Here is a 26,041-nt window from a genome sequence, read left to right as displayed (position 1 = left end):
CTGATTCTGTTTTCCTCAAAACAGAGTTAAAGTCATGGTCATTTAGAGCAAATGAAAAAAAAAAAACATTTATCATCTGACTGCTTTTTCAATTGATTTGACCTCTTACAGCTTTAAGATAAAAAAAAAAAGGAATACACAACAGGGCATGCTGTTATAGGAAATGCTGTCATAATCAACGACAGGGTGATGTGATGCTGTTACCACGTGGAACATGATTATTTTCCTATAACAGTATACCATGAATTGTATTATTCCTCTTATACCACAGAAAATTTGCCAACACAAACTATTTTTGCACTTCCTATCCATTACATTTATATTTCTACAATTTGGCAGATGCCTTTATCCAGAGCAACTGACATGCATCTCTTTATATTATGATTTTTGAGAAGTTGAGTTGAGTTAAGGGTTAAGGGTCTTGCTCAAGGGCCCAGCAATGGCACGTTGGCAGTGTTGCGATGTGAACTCGAAAAGGATCAGCAGTCTAATGTCTTAACCGCTGAGCTACCACTGCCCAACATCCCTTTATATAGTGTTGTGGAACATCCGTGAATCAAGCTCGTTCATGTTACCATGTATACTAGAGCACCGTAAACAGTCGTTCCTTCACAAGCTTCTCTTTTTTAATGCTGGAAAACTTCATATTACAGCTTCACCTCTGATTGTTACAAAGCACAGCAGTTTGCATGTTCTTCCCGTGCTTTGGGGGATTCCTCTGGGTACTCCGGTTTCCTCCCTTAGTCCAAAGACATGCTCAGTAGGCTGACTGTCATTTGAAAATTGCTTGTACTGTGTGAATGTGTGCGATTGTGCCCTGTCTGCCTTCTGCCCCGGATCTCCGGGATAGGAAAATGGATGGACGGACGCCCTATAATTCACACACATAGTGTATGTGACCTTCCATGCAAAAAAGAACACTTCATAAGGTCTTCCACAAGAACAGGCAGACAGCATGCCTTTTTTTTTTTTTTTTTTTTTTTAAAACAAAGAAAACTAATGTGCAGGACAACAGTACAGCTTTCACCATTGGTGCCAGGGATGTCAGACTCTCTCTTCTGTCAATCACAGTGAACTAGCCAATCATGGGCTTCTGTGAGCTCTTGTATGTAGAAGACGGTGGATAGCTCTTTCCTCTGAGTGTGTTATGCTAAGCATAAACATGTCAGAGGAAGCACAGTCGGTAGCTGACGTATGTTAGGGTAGAGTTGGCTAGTGGGTGGGAATTTGTAGGCATCCAAAATAAAAATAAAAAAAATGGGGGTGGGGCAAAAAAGAAGAAAAAAAATTGCCCATATTAAACAGTAGAAGTTGGGCCAACTGTAATAGAAACTGTGACTGTAAATAAACAGTATATTTGTGTATATTCTAGCTCCTCGTTTTGGTATAATGAACATCATTACTGTACAAACACTTTGTTCTGCAGTTACAGGCTAGAAAATTATCCCATTGTAGTACATTATGGTTTCAAAAATAGTTCACCAAGTTTAGGAAATGAGACTGTGAGGAGAAAATGGCCATACCAGTATTTATGTGCTGTTCTCTTCACTGGATAAAATCAGAAGTGTTTCTGTACAATGGCTAGATGAAGGGCACGGAGGTGAGGGCCCTCACTGACCACATCATTATGTAATAGTGCAACCCGAGAGGAGACGCTCACGCTGTGGGTGTTAATTCAACACTTGGAGGCTCCATGTAGAAATCTATGAGCTGTTCACCACGGACAGACGTGTGGTGGCGTGTTCGGCTTTGGTATCGTACCAGCTGAGGATTGTCGGTAAAACAGTCTGACACATTCTCTGTTATCTTTCTGTGTTTGTACACCGGGAACATGTGAAAAACACATTAAGTGGATGAAAAAAAATGGAGCACAAGAGCTGAACGTGTTGGTGTTCTGAGCTGAAAGGTAATGTAAGAAATGTGTAAGCGTGTGTGTGAGAGGAGGGCTGAGCATGTTAGCACAGGACTTGTAGAACCAGAATTACAACTGTAGCCACAAATACAGTTTAAAGAATAAAGAATGCGGATGGCAGAACCTACACAAGTTACTGCGTTAGGTAACAGAGCAGTCCATAAGGAGAATATTAGCCTAACGTGTATACCGTGTGTGGCTCAGTGGTGAGAGAAGACCTGAGAGACAGAGAGAGAGAGAGAGAGAGAGAGAGAGAGACAGCCAGACAGAGGGACATAGAGAGAGTGACAGACAGAGGGAGACAGAGAGAGGCAGAGGGAGAGAGAGAGACAGAAAGAGAGAGAGACAGAGGGACAGAGAGAGAGAGAGAGAGAGAGAGAGACAGATATATATATAGAGAGAAAAAGACAGAGAGAGAGAGAGAGAGAGAGAGAGTGAGAGGGAAAGAGAGAGACAGAGAGAGAGAGAGAGAGGGACAGAGAGATAGAGAGAGAGAGAGAGAGAGAGAGCGAGAGAGAGGGACAGAGAGAGACAGAGAGAGAGAGAGAGAGAGAGAGAGAGGGACAGAGAGATAGAGAGGGAGGGAGGGACAGAGAGAGAGAGAGAGAGAGAGAGAGAGAGAGAGAGAGGAAACATGAGAGAGATAATGATAATAATAATAAGAAGAAGAAGAAGAAGAAGAAGAAGAAGAAGAAGAAGAAGTCCCCCCAGTCGAAAGACACGCACTGTGGCATTTTTTAAATTGTCCGTAGTGTGTGAATGGGTGTTTGAGTATGTGTGTGGTTGGCACTCCGTCCAGGGAGTCCCCCTGCCTTGTGCCCTGGGATAGACTGCAGGATTCCAGCAGCCTTGTGTAGGATAAGTGATATGGAAAATGAATGGATGGATGGATAATAATAATAATAATAATAATAATAATAATAATAACAACAGTGATCACTATTATTATTATTATTATTATTATTATCCCTCCTTGTGTCCTGCAATAAACTGACAGCTCAACCAAGATGCAAAGTGCAAACTATAATGTTGTGCAAATCTCGCCAGACATCACGAGCATTTATTAACATCTCTGATTGAAGATTAGGACGTTCCTCAACTGTTCCTCATCCTGAAAGCAGCTTTGACTGATTCCTAAAGGTTCGAGTCACTAACGCGATGCAAGTCCCGGAAAGCCTGGAGAGAAATCTGAGCAGATTATGATCTAACCCATGCGCTTGAAGAGTTGGAAATAATCCCATAAGCAAAGAGCCCTGGGGCAGTTGTGGGATTAAAGTAGCTAAATTCAAATAAATCTCCAAAGTACTCAGGGCTTTCTCACTTTGGAGGACGACTGACACATCAAATGCAATCTCTCATTTACAACAAAGCCCTTTCGTGAGACTGAACGAGAGGCAGACCGAGAGAGAGAGAGAGAGAAAAAGACAGAGAGAGAGAGAAAGAGATGGGAAGTAAAAAGAGCACATGGATGGATTCAGTGAGAACGGAAATGATGAAAACATGAGGTAACAAAAAAAAAAAAAACCTCACTGATTTCCATTAAAAAAAAAAAAAAAGAAACAGAGAGCGAGACCTAGTGTCCTGGACTTCCTTCTTTCACTTAAAGAACTGGCCATGAAATCTCAGTCTAATTAAACATAATTACACGAGAAGGCTGAATCCACGCTCCCAATATTCCCCAAGTACACCTTTTCCTGTTCTGCCCAGCCTCACCAAATCTACTCAATTACTCCTCCAGTCAAGCTCCTGTAATGATTTTTCTCTTAGTGAGTGAGAGCAGAGAAGACGAGTGGGTGGCTACAGGAGAAGGCGCCTTCGTTACAATGATGTTTAGTGTAGCAAAACCTAATTTAATGTGCCCTTTCCTACTGGTGTAGGCAGAGCAGTCAAAACAAATCTGTGTGCGTTTAATGCGGGCATTAGTATGAAATGGTCAGTGAAATCTGGGTCTGCCCTGTGAAACGAGGGGAAAAGAAAAGCGGCGAGGACAGATTGAATCTGTTAATTGCCCACCTGAGCACAAGTCCCGCCCTGACTAGCGACTCCGGGGGCCAATCATAAAGTGACATCCCAGTGAAAAATGTAGCAAAGGGCATCATGTAGATGGGGAGAATGATTGTTCTGTTTCTTCTCTGTTTATTTGTTTATTCATACGCTGGCACAATTTTCTTTAATACCTCAAGAGGGAAATAACATGATAATGTAAACTGGACAACAGAAGAAGCGCCATTCTCCTAGCAAGAGAAAATAATTCTCACCAAAGACACTCTAGAATCCTTTTCCGTTTTGTATAAAAAATTGTATTGTATAAAAATACATGACTTTTTTTTAAATCACTACTTTTGTTTTTAATCATGTATCTAATACTAAATCAACAGGATGTGCGCAAGTTTCATCTTGGAGTGGGAAAACCAGTGATAACTAGCGGAGCTAAATTTCCTTTTTGATCCATATTTTCTCCTGAAAAAGCAAAAGAGATTCAAATCCCCCGCCTTTCCGGAATAAACAAAGAAGCGTCCGGAAACGTTCATTTCACACTACTGATATGATGCTGTATTCTGTGTTCTGATTGGCCAACAGACTTGTCACTCACCGGCAGGCTGGAGGGACGGTCCTGCTGGATCAATCCCATCTCATCATGGTTGGGTTTCCCAGCATTCCCAACAGGCTGGTTTCTGTTTCCATAGCTCTCCTGAGTCTCCTGAGGGAAAGAGAGAGACGGAAAGAGAGAAAAAGAGAGAGAGTATGTGATTCGTATGTGTAAAATTGAACTCGCACCGATGACTATTCTCATATTCATATCATGAATATGAGTGAACTGATGTAATATTTCCTATTATGAGATTAGTATAAATTAAATATAATATTATTCAGTATGATTGGCACCCTGTCCAGGTACCCCGCCTTGTGTCCGATGCTCCCTGGGATAGGCTCCAGGTTTCCCCGTGACCCTGAAGAAAGGATAAGTGGTATAGAAGATGGATGGATGGATGGATTATTCAGTATGTTTTAGATGCGTATATACATTTCAAGCTTTCTATTGACTCATAATTTGCCTTCTCTCTAAAAATAAATGCTTCAAATTAGAAAAATGATCTGCCAAGGCTATTGAACAAGACTATTTCATGCTTGAAATAGGTTTAATAATCATATATTTGGTGTATTGTAATCCTCTAATAGGAAACACTTGCTAAAGTTGCTAAGATTTCAATTTTTGCAGCGTGCTTCCTCTCCTCAAGGAAAAACCCGCGATTCCGTTCAGAATGACCCTCAGCGTTTGAGTTCAACATGACTTTTGTTTCATACAAATATTAATGATCCTTCTGTGATCAAAAGTGCAAACACAGCAGGAATAAAGCAGAAGAAAATCAAATGTTGTTCCAATTTGTACGGCAAAAAAAAGCAAAAAAAAAAAAAAAAACAAAGCACATTGAGCATATCAAGCTAAATTCAATGCACTGCCAGTTCTCGGCTTGTAGCGAATAAATAAACATCTGTGCCCGAGAAGAGAAAAAAAAAAAAAACCTGCAAAAAATTGCGGTGGAACAGATGTTAAATAAATGTTGATATTATTTGACAAACACTTCTACCAGATCAACAGGAAGCATTCTTCTTAATATTAAACAGAAAGGAAATGATTTGTGCATGTCACATTTGCAGCGTTAAACCTGAATGATTGAAGGTCAGGACTAGAGAGCTGGGAACACTACGTCTTACTCATAACCCGTTGGACATGAGAGGCAGAGACTGGCACATCGCCCAGAGAGTATTCTAGTACCTATTAGGAAGTCATTCATTTCTACAGCGCCTTTAAAAAAAAATAAAATACACAGCACTTCCTAAAGTAAACAGTCTGTCAAGATGAAAAGCAGACAAGGTCATAAACGGCAGGTTTGTGAAGGAAAAAAAAACATGTCTTTCAAACACATACAGAGGGCACAGGTGTACAAGTGTACCTACACACACACAAACACAACTACACACTCACACATTTTCTATATACTCTGTATACACCGACCAGCCATAACATTAAATCCACCCGCCTAATATTGTATAGATCCCCCTTTGTGAAACCAAAACAGTTCTGACCCAGCATGGACTCTACAAGACCTCTGAAGGTGTGCTGTGGTATCTGGCATCAAGATGTTAGCAGCAGATCCTTTAAAGTCCTGGACTTTCTTTTGGACTTTAAGATCGAACTTTTTCTTCCAAAGTCGCTCAGATCCGTATGCTTGGAGATTTTTCCTGCTTCCAACACATCAACTTCAAGAACTGATTGTTCGGATTGTTCGCGCGGCCTGATATGTCCCGCCCCTTGACGGGTCTTATTGTAATGAGGTAATCAACGTTATTCCCTTTTACCTGTAAGTGATTTTAACGTTATGGCTGATCGGTGTATATTTCAATTTGACCTACATGCTCACATTTATGAATTATTCAGAAAACACTGCATGAAAATGAATTCAAACGATTGTAATTGTAATATCAAATGCTTGTGTGCGCCATCATGGGAAAATAATCAATGACACAATGGTGTGATACAGCCCGAAACAAAGCGGCGTCACTGTTGCCACCCCAAAGTTGATTATTTTCCTATAAAAGCATGCCCTTAAGTGTTTGACTTTTCTTACACCACAGCAATTTGCCAAAAAATAAACATTTCCATTATTAAAGAATGATATGTACTTTTCAATAGTTCCATTTATGGTTGTGAAATGGCAAAACAAAACGAATTATTTTGTGTTATCACTTACACTAGAGCGGCTACAGTATATGTAAACTTTCTTTCTCTCACCAGCCTTTCTTCATATGCTTTTGAAGTTAATAAGACATGCAGGTTGTTATCAAGAAACTGCAAAGAACAAAGTTCCCTGTCCTGAAGATTTTCCTATGGGGTTTCAATGTTATACTTTTTGCCTCTTCACAGAAAACATCACAAAACATCATTTTTTAAATGATAAGTTTTTTTGCTTCAATAAATAACTATCAATACTAACTTGTCCTGTGTGAAAATGTATTTTCCCCTGTAGTTACTAATTCCCCAAATCTACGAAACTGCATTCATAATCAATTCTGCATTCAGCTGGATCAAATCAACACTTAAATAGAACTTTTCCAACAGTATGAAGTTGGTTAAAAGGTCTTACCCAGTAACAAAATATTTAAAGAAATTCCAGAAATGATGAGGGAGAAGGTGATTGAAATGCATCAGTCTGGGAAGGCTTACAAAGCTATTTCAAAGGCTCTGGGACTCAAAAGAACCACAGTGAGAGCCGTTATCTCCAAATGGAAAAACTTTACACAGTAGTGAACCTTCCCAGAAGTGACCAGACCTTCCAAAATTCCTCCAAGAGCACAGCAACGACTCATCCAGGAGGTCACAAAAGAACCAAGGACAACATCAAAGAACCTACAGGCCTCTCTTGCATCAGTAAAGCTCACTGTTCATGTCTCCACTATCAGAAAGACACTGGGAAAAAATGGCATCCATGGAAGAGAGGCGAGGTGAAAACCACTGCTAACCCAGAACAACATTAAGGCTCGTCTGAATTTTACCAAAACACACCTTGAAGATCCTTAAACCTTTTGGGAGAATGTTCTGTACATTGATGAGTCGAAAGTGTAACTGTTTGGAAGACAGGGGTCCCGTTACATCTGGTGTAACACAAACACAGAATTCCACAAAAAGAACATCATACCTACGGTCAAGCATGGTGGTGGAGGTGTGATGGTGTGGGGATGCTGTGCTGCTTCAGGGCCTGGGCAACTTGCAACAATTGAGGGAAACATGAATTCTGCTCTCTACCAGAAAATCCTAAAGGAGAATGTCTGGTCTTCAGTTCGTAAGTTGAAACTCAAGCGCAACTGGATTATGCAGCAAGACAATGATTTAAAGCGTAGGAGTAAATCCTAGTCCTAGAAGTAAGTGAAAGTCTGATCTCCAGTTATCATAAGCGTTTGGTTGCAGTTATTGCTGCTAAAGGTGACACAACCAGATTTTAAGTTTACAGGGGCAATTAGTTTTTCACATGGCTGACAAGTGTTGGATAACTTTTTTTTTTTGCTTCAATAAAATAAAAAAAAAAAATAAGGACAGGGGAAATACTTTTTCACAGCACTGTATAAGCATTCGTTTCCAGATAAATGCCGATGATGTATGGTGTAATTCCTAAACCAGTGGCAGGATGTGTTTTCAAGGCTTCTACTGAGTTTGCTAGCTTCACATTACTGAGACAGAAAATGTAGTCAGGTGGTGTGTAAAGTTACAGTTGAATCAGTACACATCTAACTCATTCTTGCCCTCGAGGCAACGTCTCGGAGAATACACGGTGTGATGTCGAGGCTTTGTAAACGGCCCGCATGTAAATATTTGAATAAAGAAGTCAAGATGCCTCGAGGCCCGGTTTGTAAAGGTTACTTTTATCCTCAACAACAGTACAACACTACTCCTGGCCTCTGGCACAGCGTGTCAAAGATTTTCATGTATAACCTTACCTCTTTTATGATTTCCACGAATGATAGCTTTTATTAAATGATCATACACCCGATAATTTGTGAAGTAATGCTCTAGGGGGACGAAATGACACATAATGCATGTGCGCACCTGCAAATGTGTCCCGCTGCTGCTTATTGTAGAGGACTCGGAACGGGACTGGGAGAGAAATGGCACAAGTGGGTGGTGGGAATGTTAAAGGTAAAGAGAATTTAATCACATTATATGAGCACAATGACGGGGAGCAGTGTGATATTAGCTTATGTAAGGTCCCGTCAATGGGCCGATTTTCCAGCATTCACAGACGGAAAGTGCTTTAATGAAGGTATTAGGGGTGAAATGAGCGGAGGAAGTGATTCCTCTTTTATCATTTTCCCTCAGCTGTAAGTGTACAGTGTATGGATCGTTCATGAGGGCCTTTCCTCCCTGTATTCATCCATCTCTCTCCCTCTTTCTCTCTCTCTCTCTCTCCGTCACACACACTATACTCCTGTATCTCGCTCTCTCATGTCCCCTTGACAGGCGCCTCATGACTACCAAATGAATTAGTCATTCCGGTACCTTCCGTTGCAGATCCCAGCCAAATCTGCCACTAATTCCATTAATATTCATTAAAAATTAAGCTTAATTGCATGTCTTTAAAAAGCCCCGTGCCCCTTACTGCCCTGAAGCGCTGCAGGACAGCCATTTCTGATTTCCACTGGGCAGCTCAGCTCTTCGCCTGTCAGCAAGCAAGGGACTGCGGTGCCCTCTGTTTTTTTATTTTTTTCCTGAGATGCTCCTTCTGTGTGTGTGTGTGTGTGTGTGTGTGCAAGAGAGAGAGAGAGATAGTACGAAAACAGCTCAGGCTGAAACTGAGGAAGAGTGAGACTGACACGCGACGAGACACAAACATGCGTATTTCACACATGAAAGGCAAAGGAGCGATGGGAACGCGACGGAGTGCCGCGGCGCCAAAGCCGGCGTGCTGAGACGACACGTCGACCGCTCTCATCTCGCATTCAGAGCGGCGGCGCTCCTATTGAATGGCATATTTTTAGTGCGTCGCGCATTTAAGGGAGCAAAGGATGCAGGAAAAGTGGAGAGTTTAAAAATACAAATATGCGTCTGAAGAGAACGGAGCATCGGCGTCGGAGTGCGAGTGAGACGCCTGATAAGCAGGAGAGAGAGATTTAGCCCATTCATATTCATCCTCACGCTCCCTGGGTGTCATTAAACCAGACAACAATGCCACTTCAAATTGGGCTTTTATAATTAAAGCAATCAGAGGGTTGCCCAATATTACTGGGTGTCGAGAGGATACGAAACGAAAGGGGGGAGTAAAAAAAAAATAAGAAATCGCCGTGACTTATTAAGTCAGCAGTGTTGGGGATTGAGGTCTTCAAAATATGAAATGACACGTCGATATAACCTGGCTCTGCTGTGAGAGAAAGATTTTAAATGACTTGATAAACAAACTGTGTACTGAAGTAACATCCCCTCCTGCCAGATTCGCATTTGTTGTATTGATCCAGAGCTGTCAAATTGGCATACGCATATGCAGCATTTGTCAGATTAAGAGATTTCTGCTTCAATTTACATAAGCTGTCTATTACGTTCCACACTGCCTACAAAGTCCTGCTTATGGCATTTAAACCTCGGAATGCTTCAGCAGCTGTGTATCTTACTGAGTTCCTGGAGCAGTATAGCCCATGCTGAGCACTTTGCTAATCAGGCTCTTGAGGATCTCAAAGATAGTTTTTCTTACATCGCATCTAAAACCTGGAATAGTTTAACAGAAAGCACTCGATAGCTCAATTTTCATAGATTTGAGTTATTTAGTTGTTTCATTAACGAGTATGTAAAGTAGGGTTAGCTAATTGGATAAAATCAGTGTATTATATTAAGAAAGCTCTTCCACGTGAATGAATGAATAAGTTGACTTTTTTGTTCTTTGACGCTACAACGTATTAAGATAACCTCATCAAGAATTATAACTAGGACAAGTTAAACAAGTAGGTTAAACTATCTGTACATTTCAAATGACAGTAAAGCATAATAAATGAATTTAAATGTGTAATGTAATCTTTGTGTAGAATCAGTATAAACCATCCATCCGTTTTCTATACCGCTTATCCTACACAGGGTTGTGGGCGGAGCTTGGAGCCTTTCCCAGGGAACTCGGGGTACGAGACGGGGGATACCCTAGACGGGGTGCCAACCCATCGCAGACACCCATTCACACACTGTGGACGATTTGGAAATGTTAATCGGCCTACAGCGCATGTCTCTGGACTGGGGGAGGAAACCGGAGTACCTGGAGGAAACCCCCGAAGCGCAGGGAGAAAATGCAAGTTCCACCCACAAAGGACGAAGGCAGGATTCAACCCGCCAACCCTAGTGGCGCGAGGCAAACGTGCTAACCACTACGCCACCGTGTAACCGCATAACCAGACACAATATCTCAATGATTGCAGTACATACACTCATTAATACATGTACGTCTTGTAGAAAATACAGCGTACCAGTCAATAGTCCTCCTCTCACTAGTGTAGATGTGTGCACTCCTCTGGGTCACCTTAATGGCTACATCTGTACTGCCGTGTTCCAATACAATGTCTCACAGATTGGATTCTTAACCAAGCAATCCCCCTGACCTTTTACACGGAGCAGGTACAATAGTGACCCACTTCCCCCTGGAGATAACACACACCTCTTGACTCATGCCCGGAGCACGTCGAGAATAAAATCACATCATCACGTCACGGTCCCCTGTGCGCACGCCTGATAAAGAAACAATTGCAGCTCTTTCCGTTGTAATGCTTGTGCGTTTCTTTTCGTCCCGATCACGGGACTCCTTGCTCGTCTCTGAGAGAAGAGGAGTCCTGAGGAGTCCCGAGTCACGACTGTGCGCAGAGGACAGGACGTTATGACTAATTACCCACACACTTTCCAACAGGAAGCGCTTCACGTCACGCAAGACTAGAAAATGGGCACCGAACAATGTTTGAAAATCCTAAGTCTGGGGTGCGTAGACGCAACATCAAGCTAACAAAATGAAATTTAGCCCCTATTCAGCTAACATTTCCTAAATGAGGCCCCAGAGGAGAGCAGCTTGAAGCGCAACCCGCTTTCAGCTCCCTGCTTGATTAAGACTGGACAAACAATCAGAATTTGCATATGAAATGCATCGCAAAACAAATAAACATGCCTCTAGAAGCAGAGCAAATCCACACTGCAATTAGCAGGTGGCAGTTTGCAGAAGGAAATGAAGAAAAACAGAAAGAGAAGAACAAAAATCCTTCTATCAATCATCTTGCTTGAAGATTTTTTTTTTCTCCCTCCAGCCAATGGAAGCAGAGAGCTCGTTACCATGCGCTGTGTCGCATGGCAATCCGGCAGGACATTTAGAGGACTCTGATAAACTATGCCATTTAAAAGGTTATGACAATTAAAAGCAGCTCACGCAAATTACAGTGCCTGGACCTTTCACACGGATGGATCGCTCTTATCGCCTGGCGCCAAGCTCTCGGCACCGCATGCCCTCTATTTCCTGCTGCCTCCTCCTGCTCCCTCCGTCTCGCCTTCCCCTGCCCCTCTCCACTTCCTTCTCACTCCCCCCTCCCAGCTCAGGATGCTTTTATTATCCTGTTAATTAAGCCTGCTCTTAGCTAATATTCAAATGCTGACCAATTAATGACATTGAACTTTGGATGGTATTGCCTTTCCTCCCCGGTGCCGAGGTAGCAGCGTCCTCGTGCTGCCTCCCCCTGTCTGCTATCCTGGGGTTTTGATTAAAAACGCTGGCTCGGGGAGGATGATACGGCCGGGCGCCGCTGCCATTGCCACACCGTTTTAATTAACCTTGCGTGGTTTGAATACAGGAGGAAAGACGTCACAATGCGCAACTGTAAGGGGTAAGCAGACAGAGGCTGACTCAAAATAGTATGTCACTACACTCGAAATGTAATGTATGTTCACAGTCTATCTTTACGCATACCTATAAAGCAAGGACATTAAACAAAATGGCCTCCTGATTTAATCTGGTGTGAACCCATGTTTCATAGTGCAGTCTGGTGTTTGATTTACACAGGATATTTGGGCTGCAGAAGCAGAAAAAGGATCAGGATGAATCAGGGAGGTTTGGAGGTTGAAAGGAGCCACAGCAGTAGAAGTATGTCAGGATCTGGCACCAACATTACATCAAGCAGCAGGCGTACATGTACATGTCTCCAGAATAAGGAAATCAACAAAAAAAAATTGAACTTAGAAGCATTCAAGGCTGTCTTAAAATATCTTAGGTATCTGACATCAGCAGCAACATGTCATCAGGATCAGGCTGGAGTCTCAGCAAAGGCATCTCCATAATATTAAACCATACTAAAGACTAAAGAATCAAAGCAGGAGCCTAAAAGATCTCCGGAGACAGTACTGTACTGTAATTTGATTGGCTTACATCCTGCACAGCTAGTTCTTTAGATATTGCGAATTACTCCACAGCGATCATATGTGAAGGTTGAATCCTAACACACGTTTTCTCCAAGTCTCATGAAGTCTTTTTAAACCGCTGCTCGTGTAACACACAGCAGCAGTTGAACGCACTTGGAGGAGAGCACTAACTGCCCTCTTCCTCATTCCCTTCCACTAAAATATGCATGCGCAATGTAGATACAAAATCAGGAATGGTATTATCAAACAGGTTTAATAAGTGAAACATCAGCTGACACACTACTTTAATGACAATTAAGACTAGCATTTAACAGTTAAACTGATTTAAGCTAGCTTATACTGTAACAGACTAGGCCTTGACATGTAATGTTATTAACTTCTGGTTCTGTTGTTAAACCTCTCGGACAGGGCTTGTTTACGTAGGCAGTTTAGTTAGTTCCTTTATTTAGAAAGGAAAGGGTTGTTACAGATTTTCATAGATTTACTCTCTCTGGGATAGTTAGTGAAGTAATGAGCAATTGCTTGTTTAAAAACATCGACGGTGAAAACACAACATAAAGGATGCGGCTATGGCTCAGGTAGTAGAGCGGGTCGTCCACTAATCGTAGGGCTGGCGGTTCGATTCCCGGCCCACATGACTCCACATACCGAAGTGTCCTTGGGCAAGACACTGAACCCCAAGTTGCTCCCGATGGCAAGTTAGCGCCTTGCATGGCAGCTCTGCTACTGTTGGTGTGTGAGTGTATGTGTGAATGGGTGAATGAGACACAGTGTAAAGCACTTTGGATAAAAGCGCTATATAAATACAGACCATTTACCATTTAAAGGTGACTGGAAAGAGACGTAAGCAGTTATTCTCTGTTCCAAGTTTAAAACTGATATATGATCTGTTCAGAGTTTGTACCATTAGTCAAAAGTGGTAACATAATGTTTCCTCCTACTGTCCAAAAACATGCATGTCGGCAGATTGCCTATGCTAAAATGCTCCAAGGTGTGAAGGAGTGAACGAGTGTGTGAATCTGTGTGTGCACTGGACTGGTCTCCTATCTGGTCTGAGTTCTACCGCATCGTGCCCAGTGTTTTCGGGTACTGGCTTGGGACTCATCGCAAGCCTGATCAGGACGCAGAAGACGAATGAACGAATGCATGAGAAAAGCAAAGCAGAATTAAACGTAAACATAAATGTTTATGTAAAAACTGTGTGGATTTTAACAGAGCAATCAATAATAAATACAACGTTACGAAGGAAAAGTAAAAATAAATAAATAAATAAATAAATAAGAGAAACATAAAAAACCCGGCAGATTTCCTGCACCTGCACAACCTTCAGTAAAAAGAACAGTCTGATTGGTTTAACGCTGACAGTATGGTGATGCACCGTGTCAAATGAATTATTCCACCACTCACTCTTTAGTTGGTGGAGAGTCGGATCCAGCGTTTGTTAGATTACACTGGACAATGGATTTCTCCTGGCTTTCTGACAATTTACTCGTCCATTTCAGTCTCGTTTTGTGTATAATTCTCCACATTCCATGTTTCCCTGTTTTACTGCTCAGTGTTTGCTATCCATTAAAACCTCGAGCTTTTGTATCATCACCCCGTGCGTGAGTTCTTGACAGCTGGAGTGTGAGTAATGCATTTTGACTCGGGGTTGCGCATTTACTTGAAGTACTAGAACACAACAAGCTTATATCTGAAAGGACTTCATGCCTGAAGCCAAAAGCGTGGTTTATGGTGTATGGTTTGAAGATTCATGTCTAAAACAAGACAAGCATTTTTTTTTTTTTTTTTTTGTAGGACTTGCTCAATATATGACACTGATCAAGACCCTGTCATACAATCAGAAGCTGAACAAAACAGGTAATGATGTTCCTTGCATCCCAATAGCTTAATGAAATGCGTCTCGAGCGCTCGTCTGTTCATGTGATTGCCACGACTACAATAAGAGGACGCTTCTCAGGGAAGCCTACCTGTCATCAGAAAAAAAAAAGGCTGTCACTTCGTTTTTGTGGACTGTTGATGATTATTTTTTTTTTTTTAAGCTGACGCAACACTTCTCATTGCCGAGAACTCGTGTACGTTTGAGCGCTGACAGCTGAGGCTGCGAGTGAAGGAAAAAGTAAGGACACTCTCAAAGAGGTGGCTGATGCATGATGTGTGAGGAAGCCTGTGACAAGACATGGCAGCGCTCAGATAGCAGACGCGTACAAACACAAAGTCACTTTGTGAATTCAAACGCGCCGAACATGTCAGAGACGACACTCGTGGAAGCTCTGTGATTCCCGAGCGCCATGCCGAGCTGGACACATGAACTCAGGAACAAAGCTGCCCTGTTCCACCTCTCGGTTGCTTCCTGCCTCTGGCTATCGCTCGTTTTCTTTCTGTGTCTGCTCGGCACGGCCAAAAATAGTACAGCAAGGGCTGCAGAGGCCATCGATACGTCAATCAGAGAAGAAAAAAAAAGCCAAAGACTCTGGGTTTTTGCAGAGGAACAGTATTAAGACGGTAGCTCATATGGACACTGCAGAAAATGATACAATTAAACAGAGCCATAACGTTACATCAATGTCAATACAAGTTCATTAATAATCAATACACTGAAAATATAATAATTCAAATAAAGCTTGATTACATAACTGAGTGGATTATACGACTAATTATGATGAATTATGAATTTCTTTCCCCACTGGAATAAAATTACTGACATTTCACCGCAAGCACATGATACAGAGAAAAAGTCAGCACAGAGAGAGAGCATAGCAGAAATCAATACCTCAAAATGGAAGAGTTTGGCTGTGTGTGGAGCTTCACAGTAGAGATAAGAGTGGCCTCAGAAATAAACCTGTACCTGGCTTTCAATTCACACACGCAGCTTCCCGTGAAGATAAAGAAAGAAAGGTCAGGCTAAAAGCAGAGCGCCTTCACACAGCCCAGCGGCTCTTTGGAGAAAAGCTCCTAGTCCCCTGGCCAAGGCAGGGCTAACCTAATGTCTAATCTGGCCCAGCGCAATAGAAAGGAAAAAGTCACATTCCATATCAAGCTCTCTTAAGAGGTCGACTTTGGGAGAAAAGAGGAGAAAAGTTTAGCGCATCTGCTGAACCAATCCAGGAGATCAATAAGGATGTTTCTTAGCTCTTAGGAGCCCAAGCTCTTATAAATTTCTCGAGTGATGAATCCAGTGCTATAACCCATGCAAAACATACTTTTATTATACCATTATGCATTCAGGGCCATGAAAAAAAGGACATATTAAAAGGTCTGGGGCAAATGAAAACTTGTCAGAGATTGAGCCAATGAGCAGGGAGCCAGCCTACTACCACCCCACACACCCAATTCATCCACCCAGTAAGAGATGTGAAGAAGACGCTGAAGTTTCAAAATCACAACCTCCATGACAAGTGTGGCACGAAAGAAGCCCTTCAGAGCAACCTATACAATTATAGTTCCTGAACTTTGTCAAGTATCATCAGAGCTACACTTGAATTTTCATTTGGTGGTAAGACTGATGAAACCATGTGCACATTTGTCCAAATAAAGGAACTACATCCAAGGAATGCCTACTGTAAATGATGCCGGATCATTGCTGCTTTAGGGCTCTATATGGAACGATCATAATTTGGAGAAAACAGCGTTAACAGCATCCATGGGCCAAACCTGAATTGTGTCAACACTTCAGGCTGATGGAAGTAGTGTAATGGTGTGGGGAATGTTTTTTTTAGCACACGCCTCCCCTTAATATTGTTTGAAATATCATTTGAAAGCCAAAGCCTGTATGTGTATTACTGTTGACCATATGCGCCACAATTTGGCGGCTGTGGTTCAGGTGGTAGAGCGGGTTGTCCACTAATCGTAGGGTTGGCGGTTCGATTCCCGGTCCACGTGACTCCACATGCCGAAGTGTCCCTGGGCAAGACGCTGAACCCCAAGTTGCTCCCGATGACAAGTTAGCGCCCTGCATGGTGGCTCTCCTACCATTGGTGTGTGAGTGTGTGTGTGAATGGGTGAATGAGACACAGTGTAAAGCGCTTTGGAAAAAAGCACTATATAAGTGCAGACCATTTATGTATGGTTCACATAGACAAACTATGGAACTGTCTTGGCCCTGAGGACAGTACCCTCCCATGCCCTGCTGGCTTTGGAACCGCTAAGGTTAAAAAAGCACTATATAAGTGCAGACCAGACCAGACCAATTTTCATTCCAATTCCAGCATGATAATGCACTATGTCACAAAGCACAAGTTGTCTCAAACTGGTTCCGTTAAGTGACCTCCCCAGTCACCAGATATGAATCCAGTAGAGCACCATTGGGGTGTAGCAGAAAGAGGTATTCAGTGCATGAATGTGCAGCAGACAAATCTGCAGCAAGTTACGTGATGCGGTCATCTCATTGGAATGTTTCCAACACCTTGGGGAATCCATGCCACAAAGAATTGAGGTTGTTCTGAGAGCAAACAGTGGATCTTACTCAGTATTAGTACGGCGTTTCTAATAAAGTGGCCAGTGAGTGCAGATCTGTATATACAGAATAACTCATTCAATACCAGTCAACCATTTAAATCCCATTTTTGACTGCAGATGTATTTTATAAAGAGCATCTACCATAAAATTTACAATCTGCTCCCAACTTACAACAGTTGTCTAAAACCATTTGCCACAAAGTACCTCTATATTACTACTCCTGGGCGACAAGAACATGATCAGACACTGCAGACCAGGCATTAAGACATATAGGATGCGGATTTAGAGAGTGAAGCAGTCCACCTGATCTTCTGATTTATAGCTGGACCTTGGCAGGATCATAAAACTACTCATATAGGTCCATAATCCTCCAACACTTGTCGATATATCCACGTTTCAAAATGAGGTCTGGCTTTTCAGGCAGTGCGTGATCAAAAGGAGGGTGATGGTGGGAGATTGTCAAATATAACGCCTCCATCATTAAACTTGATGTGATTGTGGAGTAAAACTGTCCCCTCTCCAATTGAGCCTTCAATTTGCTGGCAAACACAAAAGCAGAGGAGCAGCTAGACAGAGCAATCAGACGAACAATGTCCCATATCTGAGGTTAATGGTGGTAGAGGAGGTCTAAAAATTGGGAGGCAGACTTCCAAAATGATATATATATAAAAAAAGACTTTTCATCCCAAGCTCACCCCGAAAAGACAGAGTAATAAACGTACTATAGAACCGACCCCCACATAAAGGGACAGTGTAATGTTTTGTTGTATCGGGGAGGGATAAAGCTGCTTTAAAGCATGATAATTCACCTCTTTCAGCTTAGAAAAAGGACAAACGCAATTGTTAACACTCACAATGGCTCACACCCAATTTGAATAAAGAGGATCAGTCCAAGGTGTTATCCAAAGGTCAAGTTTGCCTCTCTGCTCTCAGGACTCCTGTGGATAATTTACTATTCCAGAATACAAATAGCCTGGAGCCGACCTGACCTACATCAGCCTTCAAGTATGGGCAGCAAGAGCAGAGAGAGAGAGAAAGAGAGAGAGAAAAAACGCAGAGATAAAGAGCTGGACTTGATTAATGCAATCGCCCTTTGAGTAGGAAGGCAAGGGAGCACTAGCCTGGAGTCCGGCGTTGGGAAAGAGTCGGCTGCGTTGTGAAATAAGGAGTGGCTTGGAAACAAACCTAGCATCAATATAAAAATGCTTGCAGATTTCATCAGACCGATTTCTGCTGAAGATTACACATGATGGGGAAGTTGCATGATGTCTCCAGACCCTCCTGAATGTTACCAAACTTTGCCTTGAGCTTTCCCAAAGTCCCTGTACCTCCCACTCGCTTTCCTGTGACGCCCCGGAGACTGCATTTCTGCCTCCACCGGCCAAATTCCCCTCCGTCTGCAGCTGGAGCTCAGTTAAATCAGGCAGATTCCTCTCGAGCCATGAACGATGAGAACCACATGGCCTTCTCCCAGGCTTGCAGCACAACGGCACTTCTTCACGTCGCTCCCTTTTTATCGGCATGCCTGTTTTCCCAAATGAACTACATTTCTTTGTTCGCACATAACCCGTCAGTGAGACGTAGATTAAAAGAAAAGTAATTGTTTTTTTCATAGCTAATTTGGGTAAATTAACTGAAATTAAAGCACAAATATGAGCGTTTCCACTGGTTTAAAACAACAGATCTGCTATTAATGGGCTATTCATATGACTGATTTTTATTTTTTTTTTTGCATGTCTAGAAAATAAAACCACAACCCCTCAAGCCATGCCGGTGAGAGTCCAGAACCCTGAGGAGGCCAGTTCTGCCTACATGGTAGAAACTCGTGAACGATTGCAGAGCAGGAAACGGCAGAAATAGAACTCGCTCATAATCAGGACGACTAATCAGTAGTATCAGCCCACGGGCAGGCGACTCGGCAGGAGCCGCAGGGAAATAATGGGAGGACGGAGCAATGCTTTACCTGCTGAGTGGTAGTATGAGGCTGGCTGTAGGGTGCCTGCTGCTGAGGCTGCTGGGATTGCTGAGACTGGCTGTAGTACCCAGGCTGGCCCTGAGGACAGTACCCTCCCATGCCCTGCTGGCCAAAATGAGCAGGTACCTACACAGAAAAAAAACACATCATCATCAGAGATCGTCATACACTTACTTTTCAATAAAGGTACACACTAGGGATGAACGATAATATCAGTGCTTGAAGAGATTTTTTACAATGTTTAAGATTTCTGTTAGTTCAGTATTAATATAATTTACTACAGGTTCTAGAGAATTAGGGATGCTTGTAGTTTTGCAGAACAGATGAGTAGGTTACATTTCCATAAATATTGGAACACTTTTCTGCATCAGCCTCACTATAATACTAGTCTAAAATGTTTCTAAATGGAGTTTAATAATATCTCATTATCACCTTATTCTTTCACTCAAACAAATCACAGTTTATTTACACCTCCTTCAGACTAATCTCAGAGGTTGTACAGGAATATGTCATTATTATATTCTATTTTTGCCCACATCAATAAGAGCTATTCTACAATATGCCTCCATAATACCTACAGTACAAAGTCAAAACATTACAGTTTAACGGAATTTGGTATTTAAATTTAAAAATCCTTAACACACACACAGTAGGTTCTCAATCTTGGGGTCATGACCCCACACGGCATCTCCTGAGATATAGATTGGGTCTCAGGGTATTTTTACCAACCCTAATAATAATAATAATAATAATAATAATAGGAGTGTAACAATCAGAGAATTTGGATGGATTTAAAAGGTGACAGTTTAAATAAATCAGTTATAATTGTTATCAATTATAATTGATTATGACTCAATTACTATCGACCCTTAACTCAGTACCCCAGATTTTGAACAAACTTGATCAAATCTCACCATATCGTATCATATCATATTACACTGTATCACATCGCAGCAGATTCAGTGGTATTGTCAACTATCAAATCATTTACTTGTGAATCAATATATTAAATATATATATATAATATTTCTCATATATAATAATCTGAAGGTCAGTACAGATATCTCCACACTATATTTACTAAACCAATGTAAGAAAGCAGAAATGAATATTCCACACCCCGATGTGCATGACTCTAACCCAACAAACCCAACTGTTTGTTGTTTGTGCTGCACAGGGTTCAGTGCCCTCGTGTGTATTAAATCACACAGGTTGTTTGTAACAGCCGGGATTAAATATGCAATCTCAACGACGTTGTATGATTTTAATAAGCTGCATTGCGTCACACAAGCTCAGTCCTGTCATTAGACTCTGTGAGTGCAGAATGCCTGCAGTTGTGAGCTCTTCCATGCAGCCATTTATCAAAGCATTGTTAAATGTGGAACAAAAAAGAACACGTGTGCGCCGTTTCACTCTTGTGTGTAATGGTTGCAGGAGTGATACTGTATACGTGTAGTATAAGAAAGAAGTAATTAAGCTGATTTGTTAATAAGAAAGTAACCTATATTCTGCACACTGTCCAGTATTATACAGGGTGTCCCAAAAGTCTCTATATACAGGGGACTACAGGTATGTACACCAGCAAACATCGGTCGTGCCTTCGTTTGGTCTGTAACACTTCCAGTATTTTTTTTATTTGTCAATAAGGTGACTGTTGAAGTCCATCGCAACCTTGTGACAGCTTCCTGATCCAAACATGAAAATAATTTCAATACGTTCTTCCTCTGTTAAAGGCATTCTTAAAGGCTATCTGGTTATCTGGTTAAAGGCTATCTATATCTATCTTTCTATATACACATATACATATACATACATACATACATACATATACTTTATATATATATATATATATATATATATATATATATATATATATATAAACTAAGTATGAAAGACATATATCTAAAAAGTGTTAGTTTCCCCTATGTATAGTATGGAGACTTTTGGGACACCCTGTAGAGTAATGCAAAGTAAATTTCTAAAATAGCAGGCCTATAATTACAGGAATACTTAAAAAAAAAAATAATAATAATAATAAAAACATGTAGCGTTTTACCTGCCTTCCTTTTCTACAAAATTCCATTATTAAGCATAAAACAACACAGCAAAAACCCCAGTGGTGAATGAACACCTACAGTGTTAAATTAACCCCTGCAGTATTTATTTGTGTAGAAGCGCTGTAGGTGTTCTTTCAACACTGCGGGTTTTGCCATGTTTCATACCGCTCACTTCCAGCTGCACGCTATGTAAAAAAGAAGAAAAATCACTGTGATAACTTTTTAGCGAAACACATGATTATATGATTATCATTAGAAAAATGACGGTATTGATTACAAACTGTCTTTATTATCTAAGTTTGTAGCCACACACTGATTAAACGAAGATGCGGATTAACCAGGAGCAGATGAGAGATAAGCGGGTACCTAAAAGTGCCTTACAAATAAATACAATAGTGCAATTCCCTTATAGTAGATAATAATAGCTAGCTCTTTTTAATTCCTTCATATATAACCCAATGGTGAGTTTATTTATTTGTAATAAAACCTAAGGCACTATGGTAGATTACATCTAACAAATTGAGTGTAGTTTGGGAAGCATAAGCTAATATTTCCATAATCCAAGAACAGTTATTTTGGGCAATGTGTTTTCTAGTGGATGGAGAAAAACAAGGCTGATTCCTGTACAGAAATTCAATTTGAGCCTTTTAGTATTATAGGTAAAGTGGGTTTTAAAATATATGCACGTGAAAGAAATGATAGTCCTTTTGATCAGAAAATACAAAAGAAGAAATCTCCAACCCATTTGATATCAAAGTGAAGCCATGCGCAGTGATTTTCTTGATCTGCCTTATTCAGCTTCAATCAGCCACACGGTGAGAAACACTGCCGAACGATGTGTTACGGCACAGAAGTGGTCCAGCGGATCCAGAAAGCTCATGTTGTCTTGGGAACGTATGATTGCCCTTGCGGCCTGCTCACCATCACACGCAGCTGGGACCATTACACTTCACATAACCCCCCACCTCCCAACCTCTTCCTGCTTACGCAACAGCTCTTGATGAGCAGCTGCTGCAGCTCGGCATGGGCCGAACGCACTCTTTACTCTGGCAGGGAAAATGTGCTCTAGCCATGTGGCCAGGCTTCTTTTTCATTCTAGTTCAATGCTCCTCCGTGCGAGCCAAAACGTATGCTGTGACTCATTTGACATGGCAGAGGAGTGCGGCTGGAGCAATTGCAAAGCGCTGCTCAATGGAGCCTGTTACTGTAGATGGCTGAACGGCTCGTCTCTTACACAACGGCCAAACCACCAGGGCATTGAGAATTATTTTAAGAATGAAATTGCTGTGAAACCACTGATAGCCACTACGTTGCCAGATTTTACTCCAAGCATTTGCAAGTATTATTAGTACAGCGCACTTTCCTCATCAGTCATGGCCTCCATATGTTTCTGCTTATGCTCAACAATAATGGTTTGATCCAATACTGAGAGCTGATTAAAAAGAGCTATTATAACAATGTCACATGACTCTCTTTCCCTCTAGGCTAATTTCACTTAAACATTCTTAACCACGTTCAGGCGAATATATGACTGACGTATTGGGCGTGCAATCATCGCTCATGTTTTAATGTAATGATGCTGAGATTTCTTTAATGAAGGAGGGCTATTGTTAGCCATGATGAGCAATGCTGCTTGGCTGCATGCTGTAATGAATGAAGCCGTGCTGCTGGCATGAGCTGAGCGAGGCTATTAACCCCAATGCCAAGTCATCTGATTCCACAGCATCTCCTCCGCCTAATGAGACACTTGTTGGTCTGTCTGCTTTCAGCTGCAGCACTGATTCTCAGCATAAACACACAAGGATCAATATGCCAGGGGGAAAAAAACTGAATCTTGGATACCTTGAGAGAGGCATTTTTGAAGTTTAATGCTTAATAATGAAAACAGATAATTAAGCGTTACAGTAATACATGGATTTTATATTACTCCATATCATATTGTACTGGAGTACTGTTGGCACAAAATATGATGAAATATGAACAAGCTGCATCTAAAAACATCAGTTACCCCTACTGGCTTTTCCTAAACATCAGTGATCCTTATTGGTTATTCTGAGACATCGGTGATCCCTATTGGTTATTCAGACTCATCGGTGATCCCTATTGGTTATTCTGAGACATCAGTGATTCCTATTGGTTATTCTGAGACATCAATGATCCGTATTGGTTATTCTGAGACATCAGTGATTCCTATTGGTTATTCCTAAACATTATTGGTCCCTATTGGCTGTTCTGAAACATCAGTGAGTCCTGTTGCCTATTCTGAAATATCTTTTATCCCTATTGGCTATTCTGAAACACTGGTGATTCCTATTGTCTTTTTGTAAACATCAGTGATCCCTATTGGTTATTCTGAAACGTCAGCGATCCTTATTGGCTTTCCTAAACATTATTGGTCCCTATTGGCTATTCTGACACATCGGTGATTCCTATTGGCTATTCTGAAACATTATTGGTTCCTATTGGCTATTCTGACACATCGGTGATTCCTATTGGCTATTTTGAATCTTGCTGATGTGTTTGATTATTCGGCTTATTTATAATGTCAATAAATACGTTATTAACAATGAAGTGATATTTTGTTAATGTTATTTATGGTATATCAATGGTTCATAGTTTTTTCATGTTAACTAAAAATTGCCAGTTAAAGAAAACTTAAAGTAAAGTGTTACCAAAATATTATATAATCCTAGTGTGCAAAGACACTTCTGAGAAACTTACTAACCTTAACTTATGAATGATTTTTGCCAACTTAACTGGTAGCTTACAGTTATATTATTCGAACATCCTCCTCCTAAAAATTTATCTGCACGTGGTACTGAGGTGAAGCATTAAGTGTCCATCCGAGCCAAAGAACACAGTTTTTCATGTACACTTTGGTGGACTTAAAAATTGACGACTAGTGACCCAAATAAATAAGTAAATAAACAAAAGATAGTTACGAAAATCAACCGCTGGTCTAGACCTTAACAAACAAATTAGATGTGACAACAGCATAAGATGCCCTACAGCTACAAGCACTCACATTTCTGTTGTGTAATGGCAATGATTGACCCAGCAGGAGGGTCAGTTCCAAATGGACCCTCACTTCACCATCCAGGTGTGTTTCCTGTCCACGGTACAAAACACGGACAAGGAGATGATGGGCATGCTTCCAACTCAACTCATCAACATCATCATGGATGCAGGTGCAGACCTGACAAATGTGTTCCTATAGCATCAAGGAATATAAACAGCCTGTCATGCATCCCAGCTGCAAGGCAACAACATGACATGTCTGTTTTGGTGTTCTTTAGTCTGGTCGTGTGTGGAAAAGGTGGAGTTGCTGTGCTTTTAAATCGAATGAACCCAATGAGCAGAGACAGCCTTTTTTTAATAATTTTCGTATCAAGCATCATGGCCCGCTGCATGTCGGACTGGCTCCAGAGCACACACTCCATCTCCAAATGACATATGGGTCCAGCCAACCAGAGAGATGTTAAACATTAAACAGCCTAAACGGGCATGACAGGACTATAGAGCAGCATATTAGCATTCGTATGCTTGTGTGCTGAGCGTCTCATAGGAGAGACATTGCAAACAAATACATATGTGGTGGGCCAGAGTGTGTAATATTGATACTTACACAACTTACACAGACTGACATATAGTACGTTTACATAAACAGCCATTTTTTATTACGTTAATCCGATTAAAGTCATACTCGAAGTAAACACAATCGAATTAAGACGTGTGGAGTATTCCTGTTTTAGTCTGTTTTCACCGCATTTTTCGACAGGATACGTACACACACAGCAGTGCTCAACTGTTTTACTGCAAACAAAAGAGCACGGCTGCGTCCGAAACCGCGTACTTACCTACTATATAGTAGGAGAAATACATGTATGTAGTAGGCGAAATACATGTATTTCTATATAATATATAGTACGCGGTTTGGGACGCAGCCCACGGCTTCAAGCAGTCGTCTATTTGCACGTATAGCGTGACAAATAATTAACTGCACTTGAAGCTTTCATAAAATTAAAAATAAAATCAACGAAAACTGTATACGGTCCCATAACCGTATGCTGATACGTGAAATTCTGGAGGGAATGACGGACGGTGTGGCGCGGTGACGTAATGACGTGTGCCGTTACTCGATCTATGTCCTATAACATGTAAAACAGGAACATGAAAGGAATATTCTAAACGCAACTCATGTAAATGTCTTATTCAGAATATTGTCTTATTCAGAATAAGGTTATTAATTAGATAATTGTTGTGCATGTAAACATAGTCATAGTGTATAGTGATCTTCCTGCGAAGATCATGGAGCCATCCATCCATCCATCCATCCATCCATCTATCCATTTCCCATACCGCTTATCCTATACAGGGTCGTAGGGGAGCCTGGAGCCTATCCAAGGAAACTCGAGGCACAAGGCAGGGGACACCCTGCAACCAATTGCAGGGCACAATCGCACATACATTGACACACTACGTACAATCTGGAAATGCCAGTCAGCCTACAATGCGTGTCTTTGGACTGGGGGGAGGAAACCGGAATACCTGGAAGTAAGAGCAAAGCGTGCACTACTGAAACGGGTGTGGTTTTGAGTGCATGTTAACAGTGTGGCTTAGTGTCAGACATTTATTGCCATCTTCTACAACATAACATCTTGTGTTCCTGCTCTAGCGGTGAATCCACCCACACCACGACTGCTTACATGATACACGAG

The 26,041-nt window shown here is 41.4% G+C and overlaps 1 protein-coding gene across 1 annotated transcript in view; it reads right to left on the bottom strand.

Moving 5' to 3' along the window:
* LOC128612729 (AT-rich interactive domain-containing protein 1B-like) overlaps positions 1–26,041 on the bottom strand; it is a 226,431-nt gene that overhangs the window by 154,205 nt on the left and 46,185 nt on the right. Inside the window, exons 3-4 of the mRNA XM_053633101.1 lie at positions 19,255–19,392; positions 4,506–4,613 (exon numbers count right to left, since the gene is read on the bottom strand). Of these exons, the coding sequence (XP_053489076.1) occupies positions 4,506–4,613; positions 19,255–19,392 (246 nt within the window). The remainder of the gene's footprint in view (positions 1–4,505; positions 4,614–19,254; positions 19,393–26,041) is intronic.

The sequence above is a fragment of the Ictalurus furcatus genome, chromosome 9 (genome assembly GCF_023375685.1).
Source record: "Ictalurus furcatus strain D&B chromosome 9, Billie_1.0, whole genome shotgun sequence".
NCBI classification, from domain to species: domain Eukaryota; kingdom Metazoa; phylum Chordata; class Actinopteri; order Siluriformes; family Ictaluridae; genus Ictalurus; species Ictalurus furcatus.
This window is presented reverse-complemented; position numbering and strand designations above follow the sequence as displayed.